The 22,313-nt window shown below is 40.9% G+C and overlaps 2 protein-coding genes across 2 annotated transcripts in view; both read left to right on the forward strand.

Annotated features, from left to right (window-relative positions):
* The first annotated feature begins 6,898 nt into the window (after positions 1 to 6,898).
* Positions 6,899 to 8,125, forward strand: LOC133949122 (speriolin-like protein). The gene is made up of 3 exons (XM_062383310.1): positions 6,899 to 7,038; positions 7,280 to 7,422; positions 7,630 to 8,125. Exons 2-3 carry the CDS (start codon positions 7,309 to 7,311, stop codon positions 7,966 to 7,968), a joined length of 453 nt encoding a protein of 150 aa, XP_062239294.1. The 5' UTR covers positions 6,899 to 7,038; positions 7,280 to 7,308; the 3' UTR covers positions 7,969 to 8,125.
* A 3,159-nt stretch (positions 8,126 to 11,284) lies between these two features.
* cog5 (component of oligomeric golgi complex 5) overlaps positions 11,285 to 22,313 on the forward strand; it is a 52,660-nt gene continuing 41,631 nt past the window's right edge. The window contains exons 1-6 of the mRNA XM_062382590.1: positions 11,285 to 11,348; positions 12,636 to 12,775; positions 13,595 to 13,652; positions 14,690 to 14,744; positions 19,007 to 19,076; positions 20,717 to 20,837. Coding sequence (XP_062238574.1) covers positions 11,303 to 11,348; positions 12,636 to 12,775; positions 13,595 to 13,652; positions 14,690 to 14,744; positions 19,007 to 19,076; positions 20,717 to 20,837 — 490 coding nt within the window. The 5' untranslated portion in view covers positions 11,285 to 11,302. The remainder of the gene's footprint in view (positions 11,349 to 12,635; positions 12,776 to 13,594; positions 13,653 to 14,689; positions 14,745 to 19,006; positions 19,077 to 20,716; positions 20,838 to 22,313) is intronic.

The raw sequence follows: 22,313 nt of genomic DNA on the forward strand, positions 1-22,313 counted from the left end.
CCTGTTAACGGAAACAAATTCATCCTGTGATGGCGCTTTTATGGCAATAGGTGTGCAGTCAACAGCTCCGATTACATTAGGGAAACCGGCTGTTGCTGCAAATTGCGCTTTAATGTGGGCCTGTTCAACAGCATTGTATGGGAATTTGATGTACCTGGATGACATTCGGATGATTCCGTCCCACACAGCTGGCATGGCTCGGCTCAGGGTGGACTGGCACACTCCTGACCGATCGGCCAGCTCCCGCTGGAAGGCCCCTGTTGCCAGGAGCCCCAGCGTGGTCAGCACCTGTGTGGGCACGGACAACCCCTGGCTCCTGGCTGTGTGGCGCTCTAGGGCCGGCCGCAGCTCTGCGCACAGCTCCAGTAATACTGGCCTGGGGAAACGAAATCGGCTCATGAGCCAATCGTCATCATTTGCGAGTAAGTCCTCGCGTTCCCTAAATATACGTTCCCTTCGGATGTGACCATTTGCGATGTCCTCTAACAACGCTAACACAGCCATTGTTAAAACAATTTTCTTCATCCATTGTGCATGCTTTTATAGCCACCCATATAATTGCAAGGTGTGTTAATTGTTCATTAGTGTGTCTCTGATTTGCAAATCACTCTGATGAGTTATTGTTTTCACCTTTTTTCCCAGTTTCCCAGCGTCACCTCTAAGTGTCGCCAAAGGAACAATAGCTGTAGAAAATAGCGTACGACAGCTCTGGAGCTGGCGTGGGGACCGCACATTTTTACGGTCATTTCACGTTTTGTACATCTGAACGTGAGCGTGGAAAAGGACGTACGACACGTTTTTCTGCGTAGGCAACCTTAGTACATGAGGCCCCAGGTCACTGTGAGGCACAGCAAGTAGCACTCTCTGTTCAGCTTCACGTTCATCACCAACGCTGCCAGCTCGTCTGTCTTGTTGACCAGCGATTTAACATTCCCCATCACACACGAAGCAATAGCCGGTTTGAGCTCTGCTTCCGTGGTAGCGCCTTGTAGTTTTGTGTGTGTTTTGCGTGTCTCGTGGCGGGGATGGCGTCCGCAGGGACGCCGCCGATGTCCCTGAGACATGGCGTGTGGCTGGTGCCTCAGCTCAGCTCCACAGTGGAGCAGGTGCTGTTGGCCGTGGAGGAGCAGGTAGGGCACGGGAACATCACCTACGCTTCCAGGATGGCGCTGGTGATCTTCTTTAAGGATCCAGACTCGGTCACTAATCTCATTGAAAGCGGGGTTACAGTAGAGGAGGAGTTCATTCAGGTGTCCCCGTTAGCGGTAGCTTCCACCCGGATCACCGTGTCAGGTGTCCCTCCGTTCATCCCCAATGAGGCGCTGGAGCGAGAGCTGCGGTGCTTCGGGAAGTTCGCGAGTGGGTTCCGCGCGGTGGGTCTGGGCTGCAAAGACCTGAAGCTGAAGCATGTCCAGGTTCTGCGGAGGCAAGCTTTCATGTTTTTAGATAATGAGTCTCACACACTAGACGTGTCTTTCCGGGTTCGATATGAGGAACAATTCTATATGGTGTACGCGAGCTCGGGAAGCATGAAGTGTTTTCAGTGTGGAGAAGTGGGACACAAGAAAGTGACGTGCCCACACGGGAGACAGGCGGCGGGGTCCGCTGGAGCGGAGGGGGGACTAAGCATGCATGGGGACAGTCGGCCGGTGCTGCTACGTCCTCTGCGGCTGATGATTCTGATGCAGCGGTTCCGGCCGCGAGAGTGCCGGTGGCTGCGGCGCCAGCTGCGGTGGTGCCGGTGGCGGCGGTGGTTCTGGTGGATTCCGGGCCGGGTGCGGTCAGCAACTTCAGAAACATGAAAGTTGACTAAACACAAGCAAAGTAAGAAAACATCTTCATCAATTTCACAACACAACACATTACAGAAACGCGCAGCAAATATACAAACTTTAGATCAGAATTAGAATCAGAATCAGGTTTATTGGCCAAGTAAGTTTTCACAAACAGGGAATTTGACTCGGTAAAGTGGCTCTCAGGTGCTTACACAGAATACACATCACAAAAACAAACATGACAAAACAAAACAATACAAACAGTCTGAACAGTGCGACGGTCTACGAAAAGAAGTGCAGGTGTGCATATTACAATTATCCAGTGAGAGTGAAATAAGTAAACATGATTAAATATAATTATAATATATATTATATATAATATAATATAATTCCGGGAGTAACTGTACAGTGGTTATTATAAGGATCCAGAGTTATTGCACAGAAAATAATTTTTGGAGAATCGAACTCGGGAAAATGAACATTAATGTTAGCACGTAAGTGCAGTACGCCACGGATGCGCTGGAAGATTAAGATTAAGATTAAGATCCATTTACTCATCCCAAACACATGCACAGACATGCAAATGCACACTCATGCAGGTAGGGAAATTTAATCTCTGCTTTTTACCCATCTGGTGCAGGACACACAGAGCAGTGAGCGACCATGTACGGCGCTCGGGGTGCCGATGTTGGGGGAGTAAGGTGCCTTGCTCAGGGGCATTAGACAGGGTAGGGAGAGTCTTGGATTTTTGGACAGATCAATCCAGGTTCGTCTTTTGTTGTCTCTCCGTGGAGTCGAACCAGAGACGAACCAGAGACCTTCTCTGCCCATAGTCCAAGTTTCTACCACTAGACCAACGCCTCTCCCTAGCGCTGCAAATAGAGAAACGCGCTGCAAATTGACAAACGCGCTGCAAATAAACAGAAGTGTTTCCAGAGGACAGCTTAAAGTGATGGACACTGCTGCCACAGGAGACACAAAAATGTCCAATACCTCATAAAAATTTCGTTACGCACAGGGAAGCTCTGGAGCCGAATGCCGCTCTTCAGCCCCTCTGCAGTGGTTGCACAGAACAGTGTTGTGCATATTTTTCGCGAACGCTGAACTTAACGAATCAGTTTTCATATTATTAATGTGAATGTAACGATGAACGTGAGTGAACGTCATGTACATTTTTTAAATCATCATCGTATCAGGCCATCATGAAATACCAGTAGCTGTCCTCTGGAAACACTTCCGTTGTCATTTCGCCTCTATTTGCAGCGCGTTTGTCTATTTGCAGCCCGTTTGTCTATTTGCAGCGCGTTTCTCTATTTGCAGCGCGTTTGGCTATTTGCAGCGCGTTTCTCTATTTGCTGCACGTTTCTGTAATGTGTTGTGTTGTGAAATTGATGAAGATTTTCTTACTTTGCATGTCTTTTGTCAACTTGCATGTGTTTTCTTAAGTTTCTTTTCGTTGAGCTCTCATGGTCACCGTATAAAAGTACCCCGTAGTACTTTTTGATAATGGAAAAGTTTCCATAGTTTTTATGACCTGTCTGTTTTACTTTCCCAGGCTTTTTGTAACTTCGATTTTGAAAAGTATAAATAAATTTATTTTCATGAAGTTATTATAGTTGTAAATGTCGAAGTTCGAAAGAGCAATTTCCCAGCCCAAACATGCACAGCATTGGGATAAAGTGGTGCCCGTTTTGCCCCACAAGCAATAAGTGGAGTTAAGCACTCGATCTTCTTCTGAAATGTAGTCAGTTGTGCAAAGAGTAGAATAGTTAGAAGTATATTATTTAAATTGTAGCGGACAGGGTTAGGGTTATTTAAGTGCAGTACTTAAGTAAATGTAAACATATATACAAGTCTACTCTGCTACTTTATATAAGACAGATAATATTAGAAGTTAATTTGCAAATTAGGATTTTATACATGTATAAATGCATACTGTTATAGATTAAACTGCCCAACAATATTACAACTTGCTCCAACTAAACCAGATGCAATATTAAAACGCTACATAAATGTTTATGCAGCAATAAACAAATCACAATTTAATATTGCTCCTAATAGAACCTATATGTACTTGTTAAAATAAAAATTTCAAAGGACATATTTCATAATTATGGCTTTACATTTTTCAGATTCTCAACTTTTATTTTTACTTTTCTTTCCTTTCTTCCACTGAATTCTGAGTAGTAACAGTCGTGGTGGTACACACAATGTTAGCTCTGCTAGTAGTAATCACTAAATATAATTAAAGAAGCCAAAGTACAAGTAGTACAATAAGTAATTGTATTGCTAGTATTTACAACTACATATGGAAATACAGTTATCCACAAGCAGTAATAACAAGTATAAATCTTAACTGTAGTGATACACTTAACAGTTGTAGAAGAGGTGGTAGCAGTACAAGTAACAGATGTAATAGCAGTAAAAGACGAATTAGCATTAGTATTCCAAAGTAAATCATTGTAATTGGTGACATATATAAAAACAAAACCATTAACCATTTACATCATAGTACTATAAAAGAAGCATTATGATTTGGTATTTATAAAGTACTTTTCTAATCTTGATGACCACTCAAAGCTCTCCACAGTACAGTTTTACATTCACCCGTTCACACACACATTCATACAGTGCATCTATTATTAACAGCACTTCGTTGTTCTATGAGGGGCAAATCAGGATTCAGCATCTTGCCCGAGGACACCTCAGCATGCAGATGGGGAAGACAGGGGATCAAACGGTCGACTTTCAGGTTGGACTGCCCAACCTGTATATTTTCTAATATACAGGTTGGGCATTTTCTTTTCTTTCAGTACTGCATTTGTTGCCTGTTTCATACAGAGCTCCAGTGCCATCTAGTGGTATTACAGCAGAAAAGTCAGATGAAACCAGAGAGCATTGTGGTCCGTTTCCGTCTTTGTTAGGTTCATTTGCAGGTGGCAACTGACAGTGAAGGTGCATCACCGCCACCTACTGTCTTTGTTGGAGAGTGAATCAGAGTAACACTAGTGCAGGGGTGTCCAAACTATGGCCCGCGGGCCAACTGCGGCCCGCCCTCCATTTTTAATTGGCCCGCATCATCTTCAGCCCCTCAGCATTGGCTCACTGTGCAGTGTTGTGCATGTCGCGCATATTTTTCGCGAACACTGAACTTTACGATCAGTCTTCATATGTTGAACGTGCACGCGAGGGAACGTCATAAACTCTATGCAGCATCTACCACTGCAGTGAGAATTGCCTTGCGCCTTGAACTTTTTTTCTACTCAGTAACGGATGTTATTTCCAATGTAGCGAATTACAATACTTCAGTCAAAATCTACTTAAGTAAAAGTAAAATTACCCATTTCAAAATCTGGTAAAAAAATGACAAAGTTCGCAAAAAAACAACTCAATTACAGTAACGTGGGTAAATGTAATTCGCTATTTTACAGCTCTGGAAGTCGGTACCTTAAATTGGGCAAATGAACTTCAAACATTCAAGGGATATTCACCATCTTGTCCTTTATTCTAAAGAATAGGTTTATCAGACACTGTTGTGACGGGATTTCCTATGATGTAGAGTAGAAGAACCTATGATCTAACCTCTGATGATAAAGATGCTACTTGACCTCTATGGCAAATTGCCAATGAACTGAACAAAGAAGTAAGGGCAATAGAGGTGTCAAGGAAGTTTTGAGTGTTGTGGCAGCAGCTCTTGACCTGGGAACCTCAAAATGGACCTAGAGCAACTCGGACAGGAGAACGAACAGTGGAAGCTAGTGTTTAGTGTAGTCAAGGAAAACATTGAGCTGAGAGCCAGGATGCAGCGCTTAAACATTGATACTCGGGAGGTGTCAACAGGTAGTGTTGTTGTTCTTCTTGGCCAGTTGATGACAGCTCAAGTTGGAGTTGTTAGGGAGTTGTGTAGTGGCAACGAATTGGAGGGAAATTAAATTAAAACAGGAACAAAAATATAAAATACAATTGTGAGTTGTAGGAGCTGAGGTCAGTGAAGGATTTCTGGTTGCCTTTGATTTTCAAAGGGATGTTTGTATTTTGAATTTCTTAGTTCACAAGATTACCTCTCTCTGACATTTTGGTAACATAAGCATGCATCAGTATATCTTATCGGTGCCATCTTAATATGTACCGGAAGCATTTCTAAAATATCCTTTGCCAGGAAAGACAATAATCCAGAATGTTACTTAGCAGCAGTTGCAGATTGTTAAACTGAAATCCTTTGACTTCATTTCAGAAATATGATCATTAAGTATCAATCAATCTAATTAAGCAACAATTTGTATATTTTTAGCTGTATACTTATCATGAACTCTAAACATATTTTTAAAGTAAATGTATAAGTTCTGCGTCGTTTTTCTTGAAAATTGTACAATAATCAATGTCATAGAATTCAAATAGTTTAAGCCATTATATTGGGGAACCCAAACAACCTTGTTAAATCAACAGAAACTCAGAATTGCATTTTCTGTTTACCTCAGACTAGATAATAATACTATCATGATTTCTTGTTGTCAGTTTGCTTCCGGTCAGGTAGACAACTAGCCAGGCTGTTAAACACAACCCTCGATGACAGTCAGTTCAGAAAAAACTTGGAACCGACAAGTCTCCCACATGTAGGTCGAACCTCGTCCCCCATCCACTTCAAGTCTTTCATACCAATCAAGGCTCAAAAAGACATATATGAGAAGGAGAAGTCTCACAGGTCTGATATGGCTGTTGATGGCAAAGGTGAGTGACGCTTATTTACCTATGTTCTTTTTACCCAGTTAAAAGGTTTTGTAGTTTTTGCTTACTCTTGTTGAGGGTAAAGGGCAGAGGATGTCACACCTTGTTAAAGCCCTATGAGACAAATTGTGATTTGTGAATATGGGCTATACAAACAATATTGATTGATGATTTATTGATTATTTTGGTAAGCTTAAGTAAAAGTAGTGTTCCAAAAGAGAAAGGGACTCATTTGAATTATTTTATTGCTGTTGCAGATGAGACGTTGGGGAGTATTGCTTTTTTCAGACAAGATAATAATACTATCATGATTTCTTCTTGTCAGTTTGCTTCCCGTCAGGTAGACAACTAGCCAGGCTATTAAAAACAACCCTTGATGAGAGTCAGGTCAGAAAAAACTTGGAACTGACAAGTCTCCCACATGAAAGTCGAACATTGTCCCTCACCCACATCAGGTCTTTCATACCAATCAAGGCTCACAAAGACATATATGAGAAGGCAGAGTCTCACAGGTCTGATGTGGCTGTTGATGGCAAAGGTGAGTGACGCTTATTTACCTACGTTCTTTTTACCCTGTAAAGGTAGTTTTTCCTTATTCTTGTTGAGGGTTAAGGGCAGAGGATGTCACAACTTGTTAAAGCCCAATGAGACAAATTTTGATTTGTGAATATGGGCTATACAAACAAAATTGGATTGATTGATTATTTTGGTAAGTTTGAGTAAAAGTAGTGTTCCAAAAAAGAAATGGACTCATTTGAATTATTTTATTGCTGTTGCAGATGAGACAGTGGGGGAAATTGCTTTAAAAATGCTGGGCGAGATTGCTTTACAATTGGAGAGGAGGATCATGTCTTTCGTCTTCCAGGGTCACAGGAGGCTTTATAGTTTCACAGTGCAGAATATTCCTGCCAAGATCAGAGAGGTAAGAAACCTCTTCAATGTTATTTGAAGTGTTTAAATTAAGACTTTAATCCTTTTGGACAAATTTGTCTATAAGTAAGACATCAAATCTCAACAAAGCCTCATTTGTAACTAATCTCATTATCAGTTAATTTAGAAAAACAATATTCACAACATTTCATAGTCATGATGGAGAGAGAATTCTAAAGCTTCTCTTTCTCTCTTGTAGGTTAGCAAAAATCAGATGACAGGGAAGGTGGATGAAGGCTATCGGCTGTACCTCACTCAGAGGTATAATGACCTCATGAAGCAGTTGAATCAGCTTGGATACAAAAAGACACTTCACCCTTCATTCTCTGAATTTATCGTCAACAAATATGGGATCCTGAAGAAGAGGTCTGGTGAATACGGCCCTCATCCTTTGTACTACAACAACCCAGAGACTCTGAAGAAGCTCATAATCTCCACTGCTCCAATAAATCTTCAGGAGAACCTGCTGCTGCTGCTCAAATGCCTCTGCAACATGGCCGATAAGGACAGAAGGCCTCTTATTCTTTGGAAGATATGAGAGGATTCAAATTTATAAGCTTGCACAATCCACAAATCTTATTGTGGTGGTGTATACTGATCGTGGTGGCAGCTGATCATGGACTATTTTTTTCAACAAGATGACTTGATATTGTATTTGTGAATATGGGCTATACAAATAAACTTTGATTGATTGATTGATTGATTGATATACAATATGCCTACTCACACACTCTACCATTCCTGACAATAATTCATTTAGTTTCATTATGTTACAAACTGTCATCGATGTTGTAATATTGTCATTTTGCTCATTTCATTCAAGTTTTTTTAGTAGTTTTTCCTTACTCTTGTGGGTCAGAGGATGTCGCACCTTTTTAAAGCCCTATGAGACAAGTTGTGATTTGTGAATATGGGCTATACAAATTCATTTGATTGCTTGATAAAATGCACGAGCAGACACATTTTGTGATTTTTTTTTTTTACTTTGCACATAGCAAAACCATCAATTATTTACAGCCCCGCTTTGAGACTGCGGCTTTTACAACAATGCAGGTAATTGATGGATTAGCTTGGATGACGAGCGTCGAGAAATCCTTTAAAAAAACTGGCCGCATGCGAAGAGCAGCATTTCTATAGTCTTGATGACCACTCAAAGCACTTAACAGTACAGTTGTAAATTCACCTACACACACAAATACTTTCAAGGACATTTCTGTGTGTGGAATGGGGAAGATTTGTTCAACTTGTGAAGATACCATGACCTGGATGACTGAGAACCCTCACAGATAAGGCCAATATGATTCACACTTTGACTCATCCAATGTCTCTTACACTTGATTATAATGAAAACCCTTTGATGATAGTACAGCTAATGTACAATAAAGCATGTTTTCTCAGTCCTTCACAATGAATAAAATAATCAAGTTGTTGGGTATCTCTGTCCAATCTATATGGGAAGCTAGACTCAACTCCTGAATGAGATAGGTTCAATCAATCAATCAATCAAATTTTATTTGTATAGCCCATATTCACAAATTACAATTCATCTCATAGGGCTTTAACAGGGTGTGACATCCTCTGTCCTTAACCCTCAGCAAGACTAAGGAAAAACTACAAAAAAACCCTTTTAACAGGGTAAAAATATGTAGAAACCTCAGAGAGAGCCACATGTGAGGGATCCCTCTCCCAGGACGGACAGAAGTGCAATAGATGCCACGTGCAGGACAACATCATCAATAATCAAAGTCTCTAGCAGCATTAATGAGGGTAGACATCCCGAAGGACAACCCCAACATGACATGCCAAGCAGTCCCGCTGCAAGCACAGTCCATGCTCAGCAACCATCTAGACCACGATCCACCATCCAGACCAGACGCCACTCCAGTCCTCAGTCACCGTCCATCGCCGCCCACCAGGAGGACCCATCACAAGCCACCACCGCGGTCCTGGTCCACCGCCCGTGCCCAATGCCAACGCGACACAGGGTCCGCCACCAGCACCACGATCAGCCCACATGACTCAGAATCCGCCACACTGGATCCAACACCGCGACCCAAGGTGCGCGATCCACAAACCGTAATCCATGGTGCGGCCACAGAGGCCCTGGATCTGCGGGTGATAAAGCAAAGGGATTCCGGGGAAGGGGGATAGGGATGGAGAAGAGGAAGGAGAAGCTGGAAAGAGAAGCTCCGTGTGTCATGTGTCACAAAATAGAACAAGTAACGTTCTGGCGCACTAATTGGCTCTAACTATAAGCTTTATCAAAAAGGAAGGTTTTGAGCCTACTTTTAAACGAAAAGATGGTGACTGCCTCCCGAACTGAAAGTGGTAGATTATTCCACAGCCGAGGGGCTTGATGGCTAAAAGCTCTGGCTCCTACTCTACTTTTAGAGAATTTAGGGACGACAAGTAGGCTTGAATTCTGGGAGCGGAGTGCTCTAGTGGGTTTATAAGGTATTAACAGCTCTTTAAGGTATAAAGGCGCTATATTATTAAGGGCCTTGAAGGTGAGGAGGAGAATTTTAAATTCTATTCTAGATTTAACTGGAAGCCAGTGTAGCGATGCTAATATTGGAGAAATGTGCTCTCTTCTCTTTGTTCTCGTCAGGACACGTGCTGCGGCATTTTGGACAAGCTGTAGAGTCTTTAACGACTTCCTGCTGGAGCCTGATAATAATGAATTACAATAGTCCAGTCTCGATGTAACAAAGGCGTGGACTAGTTTTTCTGCATCTTTTTGTGAAAGGACATGTCTAATTTTTGAAATATTACGCAAGTGGAAAAAAGCGGTCCTAGAAATTTGTTTTAAGTGACTATTAAAGGATAAATCAGGATCGAAGATCACTCCCAAGTTCCTGACTGTTTCATTGGAAGCAAGGGCAATGTCGTCTAGCGCAGCTATATCATTAGATAATGCATCTCTAAGGTGTTTGGGGCCAAGTATTATAACCTCTGTTTTGTCTGAGTTTAATAAGAGAAAATTGCGGGTCATCCAGGTTTTTATGTCCTTGAGACATGTTCGAAGTTTAGTTAATTGATTACTTTGTTCAGGTTTTATTGACAAATATAACTGGGTGTCATCCGCATAGCAGTGGAAATTTACCGAGTGTGTCCTGATAATGTTTCCTATTGGAAGCATATATAATGAGAATAAAATTGGGCCGAGCACAGAGCCCTGTGGAACACCATGATTAACTTTGGTGCGCACAGATGACTCATCATTAATAGTTTGAAGTTTTCACTGGATGTTTCTAAAGAGTGTGGCTACCAGGATTCCCATTCCCATTGATCCTCTTACCTTTGATCTTGCAGAAAACGTATCTTCTCAAGTTTCTTAATTAGCCAGGAGAGAGAGGTGAAACAGATAGTTCATGGTGACCCCCGCTGTCTGCATGTGAAGGTTCTGGTCCATGAACAATCGTGGGTATATTTTCAAAGTCTGGCTGTCGTGACCAGGTTTACAGAATAGATGAGCCACAAGACCATAGTCATTTACAGGAAGGTGGCTTTTATTTTTCACTTGGACATTTGCAATCAAACACACACCTTATCCGGAGGATCTCCAGGGTTCATGTGCATGTTTGAAAGAGGGGCTACTGTGGAGAGGAAAAACTTGGTTGATTGCATATTTATGCAAAAACCACCTCAAATGGAAACGCGAACACACATCCTGCACTGCATGTAGATCTCTTTATATACAGTCTATGGTGTAGACGCGTATGTTTGACAGAGCCCTCGACCCCCTGGTGGACTGAATATGACCCACGTACACACAGCTCACCAGCTCCGGAGTGTGTGTGGCTCTTTAAGGCTCGTGGAACGTCTTCCTACAGACTCCTCCCACTCCACACGTCACATGCGGAACTATCAACATGGAGGATCCGAGAGAAGGTTCCACGAATCCAGTTCTGAGAGATGGTAAAACATGCTTCCGTGCTTCGGTGGTGATGTGTACCGGCGAGAGTAGGAAACCTCATTATTAACTGCTTTTTCAAGATTCCACTCTCGCGCATTGAATGCCTCTGCAAAGTCACTTTTCTTGCCTGCTAACAAGCTACGACAGATACATTTGTGAGGCGTTTATATCGACTGTTCTAGTAACATTCACCGAAAACCTGTACATTGTCGTTGTTAATAAATATTTGTACTTTTGTTAAAATCATCCGTGATGATACAAATCAAGTCACGGTAGGTAGGGGAGACTCGGAATATTGGTTAATCTCAATAATCTCCTTTGCTCACCATAATTCCTTTACCCGATGGAAAACGTCATGAGGTCAACAGGAAAGAGTCGAAGGAGCGTCTGTAAGAAAATCAAACAAGCGTTTAAAAACTTTTTTTTTTTTATCAATAACCGAAAACCCGCAGATACTACAAGGTACAGGGATAAACTCTGTGATATACGACTTCACTTACAGTAAAGTTTCCTGTTCAAAACAGAATGACACGTCCAGAGAACATATGTTTTTAGTTTATACAGAGGGAAACAGTCAACCATCAATTACTAACAGGAAGTAACAACAATAAAGTATTAGCCTAAATAAACAATGAAACAAACAGGCAATGTTGAAGTGGAGAACACTTAACACAACTGGAGACATATTTTTTTTGTATGCATTCTGCAATCAAGGGATTGGAAATGACTTATAATCACAGTTATAGTATTTGTATTCAGTTCAGGAGAAATCAGGAGCTCAGATGATCACGTGAGGATGTTCATCGACCATGTTCTGTTTCTTTTGTTTTTACTTGGATCTGTCCAGGTTGCACCACTATGTTGCATCACTTAAAAATGTTGCTGTTTCAATGAATCGTTGGATGTCTTTTTCTCCTTACCTTTCCTAAAGGATTGTCCAGTGGTAAAGGAACTACGATAGGAAGCATTGAAAATCGCTTCATTATCAAAAAAAATTTAATGGCTCTTATTATAGCGGCTGGTGAAATACGTCCGGGTCATTTCACTTGGTTTGGAATCTTCCTGAGAAAAATGGACTGTTCAAATGCCCCCGGGCTCTTCACTCCTCTGCCCCAGTCCGAAGGCAGAAGTCTGGCTCAGAGAAGCAGAAAAAACACATGAAGAGGCTGAGGGCTTCACGGATTGGGTTTTAGTCGCAATGTGCTTAAGGCCTAATATTTAGGGATGAGATGACCTGTTGTAAGAGTTAATGTACTAAAGGGTTTGAGGATGTGCTGCTGTGTTTGCAGAGTGTTACACAGATTTCCTGGAGGATGACTTTGATGTGAAGACATACACTGCTCAAGCGATACATCATGCTGTTATTGCTGAGCAGCTGGCCAAGCTGGCACAGGGCATCAGTCAGCTGGACAAGGAGCTTCACAGCCAGGTACAACCCCTTCACACACCTTGTCATCTGAAGGAACACATTTGTAGCAAGAGCAAAATGATAGTTCATTAACAAAAGCTTTCTAATAAATCAGTGTTTCTTTATATACAAAGTTTAATCGTTTCTTTTTTGACGATTTGCAAATGTTTGACGATTGCAAAATCTTTCGGTTTGTGACCATACATCAGACATCACATTGACATTTGAATATTTCACAGTGAGCTTTTCACAATTTCCTAAAGTCTTATATGTTATCTTCTGGAGAGAGCTTAAATCGACAATATTGTAACTATACTAGGAAAAGGAACTTAAATAATACCTAGACATTTCGAAACATTTATATTCAGGAAAACGGTCACATTTTTACATCAGTCAAGATCAGCTTCATCTCTGTAAGTGGTAACCTAAAATGGCATAATAATAATAATAATAATAATAAAAATGATCTATTTAAATATATAGCACTTTTCTCAACAATGTTGACAAAAGTTAGTAGTTTTTTGTGTGAAAAAGGCATGACTGGACCACATTAGCATCAAAAAAGAGAACTGCATCATAAAGAATGCCTAGGTTTTCTTGCTGATGTTTTTGGTCAGGTAAGAATATTTTATATGCAACAGCGTCATAGAGTTTGTGGAACCAAGGATTATGATCTCAGATTTATCGTTGTTGAATTTTAAAACAGTTTGGGATAGCATTTAACATCACTCAGCCAGGCATGCAAACAAACAGCAACAATGAACAGTATCATACACGGAACTTAGTGCCGAGCATAAAATCAGCCCCATCCACTGATTTACACTACATCTTTATTTCCAGGTTGTGGCCAGACATGAAGACTTACTGTCTCAGGCGACTGGGATAGAGACTCTTGAAGGTAAAGGAATACTGCTTGATAACTGTTGTTACTTCACTAATTTCTTTTTTAGAAACAGCGTCATAGATTTGCACCATGGACTTAAGAATGTTTGTTTTACTCTTGCTCTGCTACTGGTTTTCCACATTGTTTAGTCATTCAAAAATCTAGAATGTATAGAACTCCAAATATTCTGGACAAAAGATGTGCCCTACGTCACAATTGCATGTGCACATCTTTGACTACAGATAAACAAGTTCATTAGTGACATGTCAAAATAAAACACTGAACAGGCAAAGTAAATTACTTTAAAGCTATTTCAGAAACAAGTTGATTTGTTTGTTGGCTCACTGTTATTGCAACTTAACATGTGACTTGATGAATGTGTAAGAACCGCAGAAAGCACATAAACTTCCACAGCTATTCAAAGAAGAAAAGATATAAAAATACATCTGTACTCGCATGAATCAATCTTAGCGACAAATATGAGTATTTTCTCTGCTCAATGCAATCTCTTTTTCTTGGTGGCTGACAAAAAAGGGAAACATCTCATGACAGGCATCGGGAGGGTCAGTGAGGATTTCAGTCCTGACAGATTGTCAATGCTGAGCTTAAATGCAAAGCAAAAACTGAGGGGACACTAAATCGAAACGACCTTCACATGCACAGTAGTTCCTTCCACATCTCATAATGACAGAAAGCATTGGCATGGTTGAAGATTCAGTGAATAGATGATCTGCTCTTGCCAGATTACATATTTACAAGTTTGTGTCATCAATGTAGTAGTAAGTAACCACCTGTCAAATGTCTGACCTACATACTATCACATGAATCCATGCACTACTTTTTAAATTGCCCTGATCCTATCAGCAGTCTCGCCAACCAATGACCATTACATCAATGTTTCCAGAATTATCTACAGTAACATGGACCTACATCTTTCACTCTGCAAATACTGCAGTTCTAGTGTTTTACCACAAGAGAGAGCTAGTATTCCTGAAAGAAAGTCTGCTTACACCAAAGCTCTTTTAAATCAAATATTTTCTTGCTGTTTTCAGGGGTCCTTCAGATGATGCAGACAAGGATCAGTGCTCTGCAGGCAGCTGTTGACAGGTAAATATAGAATCTTGTGATTCTAGTCAGATTACATGTTTTATGTCAACATTTGTACAGATGTAATGGGCATTGGTGTCTTAGATTCCTTAGACTGAACAATACTTTTGGAAAAGGGTACTACTAAAAATAGAAAAATATGATATAGCTCCCAAATATGCTTCATAGTGGGGTGCCTAGGCAGTTAGTCATTTCAAATTGATGCAAAAGTTTTGTTTTCTAAATTGAACATAATGGTCTATGAAACAATTTTGGTCTGAGGGCCAAGAAACCAGATAAAAAAAAAATTGTTTTTGGGCCCATTTTCTAAAATGGCTAAATTTTCTTAGGTCTTAATTTCTTAGGTCTTAATTTTCTTACATTTGCTATGAAATTATATTTTTTATTGCTATTGCAAGTCAGTACTATGTTGGGAATGAACTTTTGCTCAAATATGGAAGTTATGAAAATTATGGTATAGCAAAAAAATAAGGTGGCTACCAATTTTCATACCTTTTTTTTAAAATAAATTAATAGTAAATGATAACAATGTATGTGAAGGGAGCACTGGTGTGGACCCAGTGCTCTTTAAGAAGACTCAACTCATCACCACAGTGATTCACACACTAATTAACGATAGGTGAACTTTTATTGTCATCTTGTGACATATTTAAATACAGAAAGAAAAAAACAACGGCAATGTAATAATTGATTAGAACTATGAATTATTTATTTTATATACAGAAAAATACACACAGGTAGATGTTATACATCTGTTATTATATATATTATTGGTTGGAGGTTGCCATTGAGGGGTTTGTTTTGGGGAATAGGAAAGGGGTGAGGGTTGGGAGAGAAAGGGGTGGGAGTAGAAGGTGGGCAGGGGGAAGAGGGGAGGAGTAGGTAGTGGGTGGGGTAAGAAGGTGTGAAGGAAAAGGGTGAGTGGTTTCAGGGCAAACGTCCTATCATTCCTATCATCTTTGGAGTTTGATCCGTCTCCTGGTTCAGGAGTTCATCTTAGTCCTCCATATTCAGCGCCTCAAGGTGCTCGACATTTCTGTCCATAAATCCTCTCTATGTTCTCCAGCTCGTTCTCCAGGTCACTGAGCTTGTGCAGGCAGTCTAGGTACGACCTGGTAGAAGCTTGTCGTTTCCTGATTTCCTTTTTCACCAGCTCCTCCTTATGTTTGACCTCCTCCTGGAGAGTTTTCTGTTCATTTTTTAGATTGTCAACTTGCTTCTTCAGAGTCTGGTTTTCTTTTTCAACGGCCTCCACCTTCCTGCTGCTCACTCCCTCAGTCAGAGTCGTCTCCTTCCGCAGCCTCTGCGCCTGCATCTTCACCTGACTCTTGTTGACCTCCTTTTCTTTGACCGTGAGTGTGGCCGGGCAGTTAAGGTAGGGGGTGATTTGAAGAAGCTTGTCCTTCTTCTTCAGCTCATCTTCAAGATTCCTCTGTACAGTCTTGAGCAGTTTGACCTCCTTCAGAGCCTGCTTTTCCTGGTCAACCTCCACCTCCCTGCTTCGGCTTCTTTCAGGCTGAGCCGGCTCCTGGGGCAGACTGGCCTCCAAGGTCTCACACTTGGCCTGACACACACTGAGGTCTTCCCTGCAGTATATGTAGGCCCTGAAGCGACGACGTTGTTTCTTCTTCTCTTTTTGTAAGAGTACTTCTCCTACTTTCACCTGCTCCTGGAGCTGCTCGACCAGCTCCTTTAGAGTTGAGTTTCCCTCTTTGAGAGCCTCAATCTGACTTATGGCACGGAGCAGTTCGGCTCCGAAGCTTGGCACGATGTCTTGGCGTTGCATGGTCGCCAAACGGAGCAGATCTACTTCCGATGAAGCACAGACAGAAACGTGGACTCAAGTTCGTCTGAGGATCGTGGAGAGTTCAAAATGCTTCGGCTCTCTTCAGGATTGTAGACACAGAATGATGACGTTTTTTGCACCTTTATAGATCCAGAAAGTGCAACTTTGATCTTTAAAATTAACAAAGATCATAGTCACGTCCTTTGATCCTTTGTTCATTCCTTTGATCAATTCAGGAAAAGAAATACCTTTCCTTAATACTGTTGAGGGTTAAGATCAAAGCATGTGATTTGTGAATAAGAGCTATACAAATAAAGTTTTATTGATAGATTTTTTTTTAATTGATTGATTGATTACTGCTAATTTCAGTGTAAAAGACATATTAATGGGAAAACTGAATATCATCTGAAAACCAGTATCAACTTTAATTCTAACATGCGAGTCAAAACTCAGCCTCTTGAAGAAAGGTTCAGTGCGTGAAGCTTTGCAAAGGCTATTGGAGATCGAACAAGGAACAGCGCAAAAAATATTTTTTCATACAAATTTGAGTCAGTGCATATTCAGAGTTGCAGCCCTGGATAACCTGGATCATAATCTCACATCACGTACTGCTACCTCATCCTTCCATAGAACTGGGATTTCACTTTTTCAGTTTCCTACAACATAGAAGCCTGGGACCAAGAATGTCTAAGCATAAACTCGCATACAGAAGAAGGTAGCAGTGGACCAATACATATGGGTTATATCGGTCATATTATAAAGATATCAGTTGCTACTCCTGATCCTGAATCAATACATACTTATTATGTTCAGATCAGATAATCTGATCAAGAATTATAACAGCTACCATATTTTATTAAGGCTGGTGGTAGGTTCGGAGCCAACAACGCCCCCTAGAGGGCAATTTTTTGACTGGCATGTCTGGCCCTCGGACCAAAATTGTTCTATAGACCCTTACAAACAACTTAGAAGTGAAAACGAAACTTTTGCATCAATTTGAAATTAAAATGACATATTGCCTATACACGGAACCCCACTATCACCCTTCTTCACATCCTGAGGAAAACTGATTTATCAGCAGTAATTACCAATGTTGCTAATGGAAATGTCTTGACCTGACAAAATCACAAGTGGTATTCAAGTTCTCTGAGGTATTTGATTAATTCATTAATTCATTTTCAAACTAGAATGGCACTCAGTGGAGCGCATACCTTTGCCTAGTGTTTTGTAAGATCACAGTGACCTTGGCCACCAAACTCTAATCAGTCTGTCTGAGGGTCCAAGTGAATGTTTGTATAAAATTTGAAAGAATTACCAAATGTCGTGTCCACCTTCACCTTTGACCACCACAATGTAAACAGTTCCTCTTTGACCCGATTTGCAAATTTCTATCATAGAGTTTTTGAGATATTGTATTGCAGAAACGTGGTGGAGGAGATCACAGACAGACTAGCGAAAAAGATACAAGTTTTGCTCAGCAAAAAGTTATTGTTAATAATTCTACACTAATAACTAATACTTACCGTGCTGGAGTGGGAACCAGATAGTTAGCTCATCACCATGGAAAGAAACAGGAATTATTTAAGAGGTGCTGGATTGATTTGCAGGATATCATCACATGTGTAACGCCGGGTTCACACCGGGCGACGCCGAAGCGAGGCGTAAGCGCAGCGCCAAGCCTCTGGCTCCCATCCACTCCCATGTTAAATCGTTGTGCTGAACACACCGGACGCTGAAGCATAGCGTTGCACCGCGGCTGCCTTGCGCCGTGCAGCGATCGTTTCGGCGTCGCGTCAATGTGATGACAGGAAAAACACTGAAAAATGATTTTAAACGATATTGACGACATATTTTATATGATATTAAAGATCAAATATGCATCCCATACTTTGTTTTCACCTTCTGTTGTCCAGGAGTTTTAATTTTACCACTTTTACCGACCACATTATTAAATGTCCCCCTCTGCCCATCCACTACAGCCACACAAGCAGACGTTCTTCAACATGGATGACATTAAATTAATAATTGAAGTGGAGAAGTACAGTGAGTTGTATGATCCTCGGAACATGTTGTATAAAGACAACACCATGAAAGACAAATGTTGGGACGCTGTTGCAGTTAATTTTGGAGCAACAAGTAAGTATATGCTTGAAAAAAATTATTAAAGGCCGTTTTTACTGCAGGCTGATAACAGCGGCGCTTCGGCGTCGCTACCGCGCCCGGTTTGAACAGCCAAGCGCTGGCGAGCTAGGGATTAGCGCTCACGCCTCGCTTCGGCGTCGCTCCGGAGTAATACTAACATCAATAACTATTTATTAGTTATATCTTTGTGGGTTTTTTAAGTTGTTAAGTTTTTAGTTCAGGTTAAGAGAATACGCTCCAGTTGCTAAGTCTCTGTTGCAGAAAACGTTTTTGTGAAGCCTCTACAACCACATTGGTTCTTAATCAAAGAGTCAAACTGTGCATGTCTCTCCAGGATAAGCACAAAGATTGTTGACCCATACAACAAGATCGTGGCCAGGATTACTCAGCTTGCCAGACTACAGGTAAGTCTCCACAATACCCTTCATGATTATCGTATTATAATAACTCTTCTGTAGCCGTTTTGTGACTCATTTAAATGGCAAAATAAATTGATTGTCAGGTTTTAACGCACAAGATAATTTTTCATTGATATGAAGGTTACCAAAACCCACAAAGAAATAATCACTATGTAGGACAGAGGCTCAGTTTCTGCCTGTGTGTAGGCAGGATATTTGTGATGCTCCGAGCTCCAAGCTGCTGTGCGTGCATGATGAAGGGAGCACATCTAGTCAGTGAGAACACTGGGCTGCGCTGCTCCTGTGTGTGCAGTGGAGGGAAATCATGATTAAATACTGATGAAACAGATGCTGTAAAAAGGTCAGTGTGGTTCTGAGAAGTCTCTCCCGGGCTAATGGCTAATGGAGTGTCACTCAGATTTTCTCTGCGGGTTTGTGTGTATGTGTGTTTGTTGTATCACTCTCAGTCTCTGGCTCCAGCAGCCATTGCGAGCTGGATCCGACTCAAACAGCAGCCAGTCAGTCACTGGGGAATCCACAGGCAGTGTGTGTCATTTCCCCTCTTGTCAACAACACATCTTCCTCTTTGTCCGCCTGAGATGATGAAGATGGAAAAACACATTCTGGAGATGTCTGCACTCTGCTCAATTCAATTCAGACTTATTTTTATAGCCCCATGCAAGCATTATCCAAAGATACCTGGTGCATAGTAAGGTCAAGACAGAAGGACTGTCTGTTTAAAATAAAAATCCACCTTAAGTGAGTCATATTTAAGTTGTATATTGTTAAAATGAATTTAAATGCAGCTCATGTAGCCTTAACATAAACCAAGTTGTAGAATCAACATCAGTTAATTCGCTTTTAGTGCATCCGGTTGACAACAGCAGTTTAGCCTGGTTTTAGATGTCTGACTCCCTGCCCACATTTTAAACCAAAAGTCATTTGAATGTTATTATCAGGCTCCTATAGCTGGCAACAATGATGTTATCTTCATTATTGAAGATCGTGATCTTTCACCAAAATTGTCACTGCCTCATAACAGGGACGTTTGCTTTACTTACATCAGCATCCCTTACAGATGGTTACTGGTAATGGTCAGGGTGATGGTCTCACAGAGAAGCCCTCACGTGAACCAACATGCAGGCACTACTGGACGGGTCATCACAACAAAGAACAGAGCAGCTCAGATTACAACACACAAAGAGGGACTGTTGCTTCAGTCTTTGCTCAGAATGCTGTGACCCCCACTATATCTAAGCATGCTAAAATAATTGTTTTCGGTTATATAAATGGTTTAAATCTGGTTTAAAACTTTTTAAAGAGCTCCACTCAAAAGTGCATGGTTTTAATAGAAATATGTAATAGAGTTTGTTCAGCAGGTCAGAACTAGAATGTCTTTTTGAACTTTGATAATAAGGTTGTTGGAAGTTGAAGGTTCGTCAACCATCTTGTAAAGAGAAAGTAAATCTTTGAATTTTTTGGAAAATAAGAAATGATTTGAACTGATAGAGCATCAGTGTCTAACTGCAGCATCTACAGACCAACCACTCAGTGGGAGTGGTATTTTGAACCTTGAAACTTTGCCCAAAATAGAGTTTACAGCAATTCCCACACACCCTGAAATCCTTTCTCTCTTCCTACTCCAGGTGGCCTGTGACCTTCTACGCCGGATTATTCGTATCTTGTACCTGAGCAAGAGACTCCAGAGTCAGCTTCAGGGAGGCAGTAGAGAGATCACCAAGGCTGCTCAGAGTCTCAATGAACTTGGTAAGGACATATTTTCAAATATTGTAGAAATGTGCAGATCTGGTAAAAGAGGAACTGTTTATATTTTGATGGTCAAAGGTGAAGGTCACTGTGATCTTACAAAACACTCTTATGTAAATAATATTTTAGCATCACCTTGATGGAATTTCTTTCAAGGAACAACAAGATTTTGGTCGTCAAACGTCAAGGTTACTGTGACCTCATATTTTTGTGAACGCGATATATATATATATATATCCGAAACAACCATATAGCATAAACATTCACTTGGACCCAAGGATGTCTTGATTAGAATTTGGTGGTCTAAGGTCAAGGTCACCCACTGTGACCTCACAAACCAATTTTTGTGATAGTATTATCGTAAGAATGCCCCTGAGATAGTCCTACATTCATACACTATTTTAAATTGTGCACACCATGTATGATTCTAGACAAATCCAGATGTAAACTGCAGCTGGACTACTTGGCTGAGTTTAACACCCACTAGGCAGTTGTTTTCACAAGCTTATGACTCAAGTATTAAGCGTATTGGTATTTATGTTCAAGACACAGTGGTAGCTGCACCCCTGAGTTCAATCAGGACAGATTTAAGACAACTTCACTTATATTCAACTTCCTGCTAAGCCCCAAAGTTATATAATTGATAGCAGCCATTTTAGGATTGTGGTGTCTAACAGTGGTTAGACAGGCTCTGAGAACTGTGTTTCCTTCTTGTGTCAGCAGAGGGAAAGTGATATTGATGCACTCCATGTCTCTGTCAGCAGTCTCTGTATCTATGTGCCATAATAACCTTAGTTATCTCAAATAATTATTTGTGACACAGCAGGTTAACAAGGACAAGTGACCACTTCTCTTTACACACACACACACACAAACACACGCATGCACACACACACACACACACACACACACACACACACACACACACACACACACACACACACACACACACACACACACACACAAACTCACACTTGCACAAATTCCATTGGCTTCAAAGACCTTTATTATGAGGTCAATGTCCTTGGTGTTCTCAAGCACAGCCCCAAAACTTAAAATGGATACAGTGTCCACCATTGATCTATTGCTGTACAATTGATCATATATATATATATATATATAACCATTGATCATTGATATCATAGACATATAATCCAATATACTCTACTTCTACGTGTAGTCATATTGACTTCTGCTGTATAATTTTACTTCGGTATGTGAACTTAAGGGCTGAAGGTTATATGACCTGTGTTGTTACTTATTGTAGGCTGATTTAATTTTATTCACGGTGACAACTTGTGGGTGTTGCCAAAGCTTTATCTTTACAATCTACTTTGTGATCCACTTTGAGTTCTGAAGAAGACTCACTAGTACAGTTAGCTTAATAAAACTGAGCCATTTGATTCTTTTGCAAGTATTACGGGCTGATATTAACTTAGAATTTGTGTGCAGTTGAACACGCTGGTTTGAGAGTGA

This window comes from Platichthys flesus, chromosome 23 (genome assembly GCF_949316205.1).
Source record: "Platichthys flesus chromosome 23, fPlaFle2.1, whole genome shotgun sequence".
In the NCBI taxonomy this organism is placed as follows: Eukaryota; Metazoa; Chordata; class Actinopteri; order Pleuronectiformes; family Pleuronectidae; genus Platichthys; species Platichthys flesus.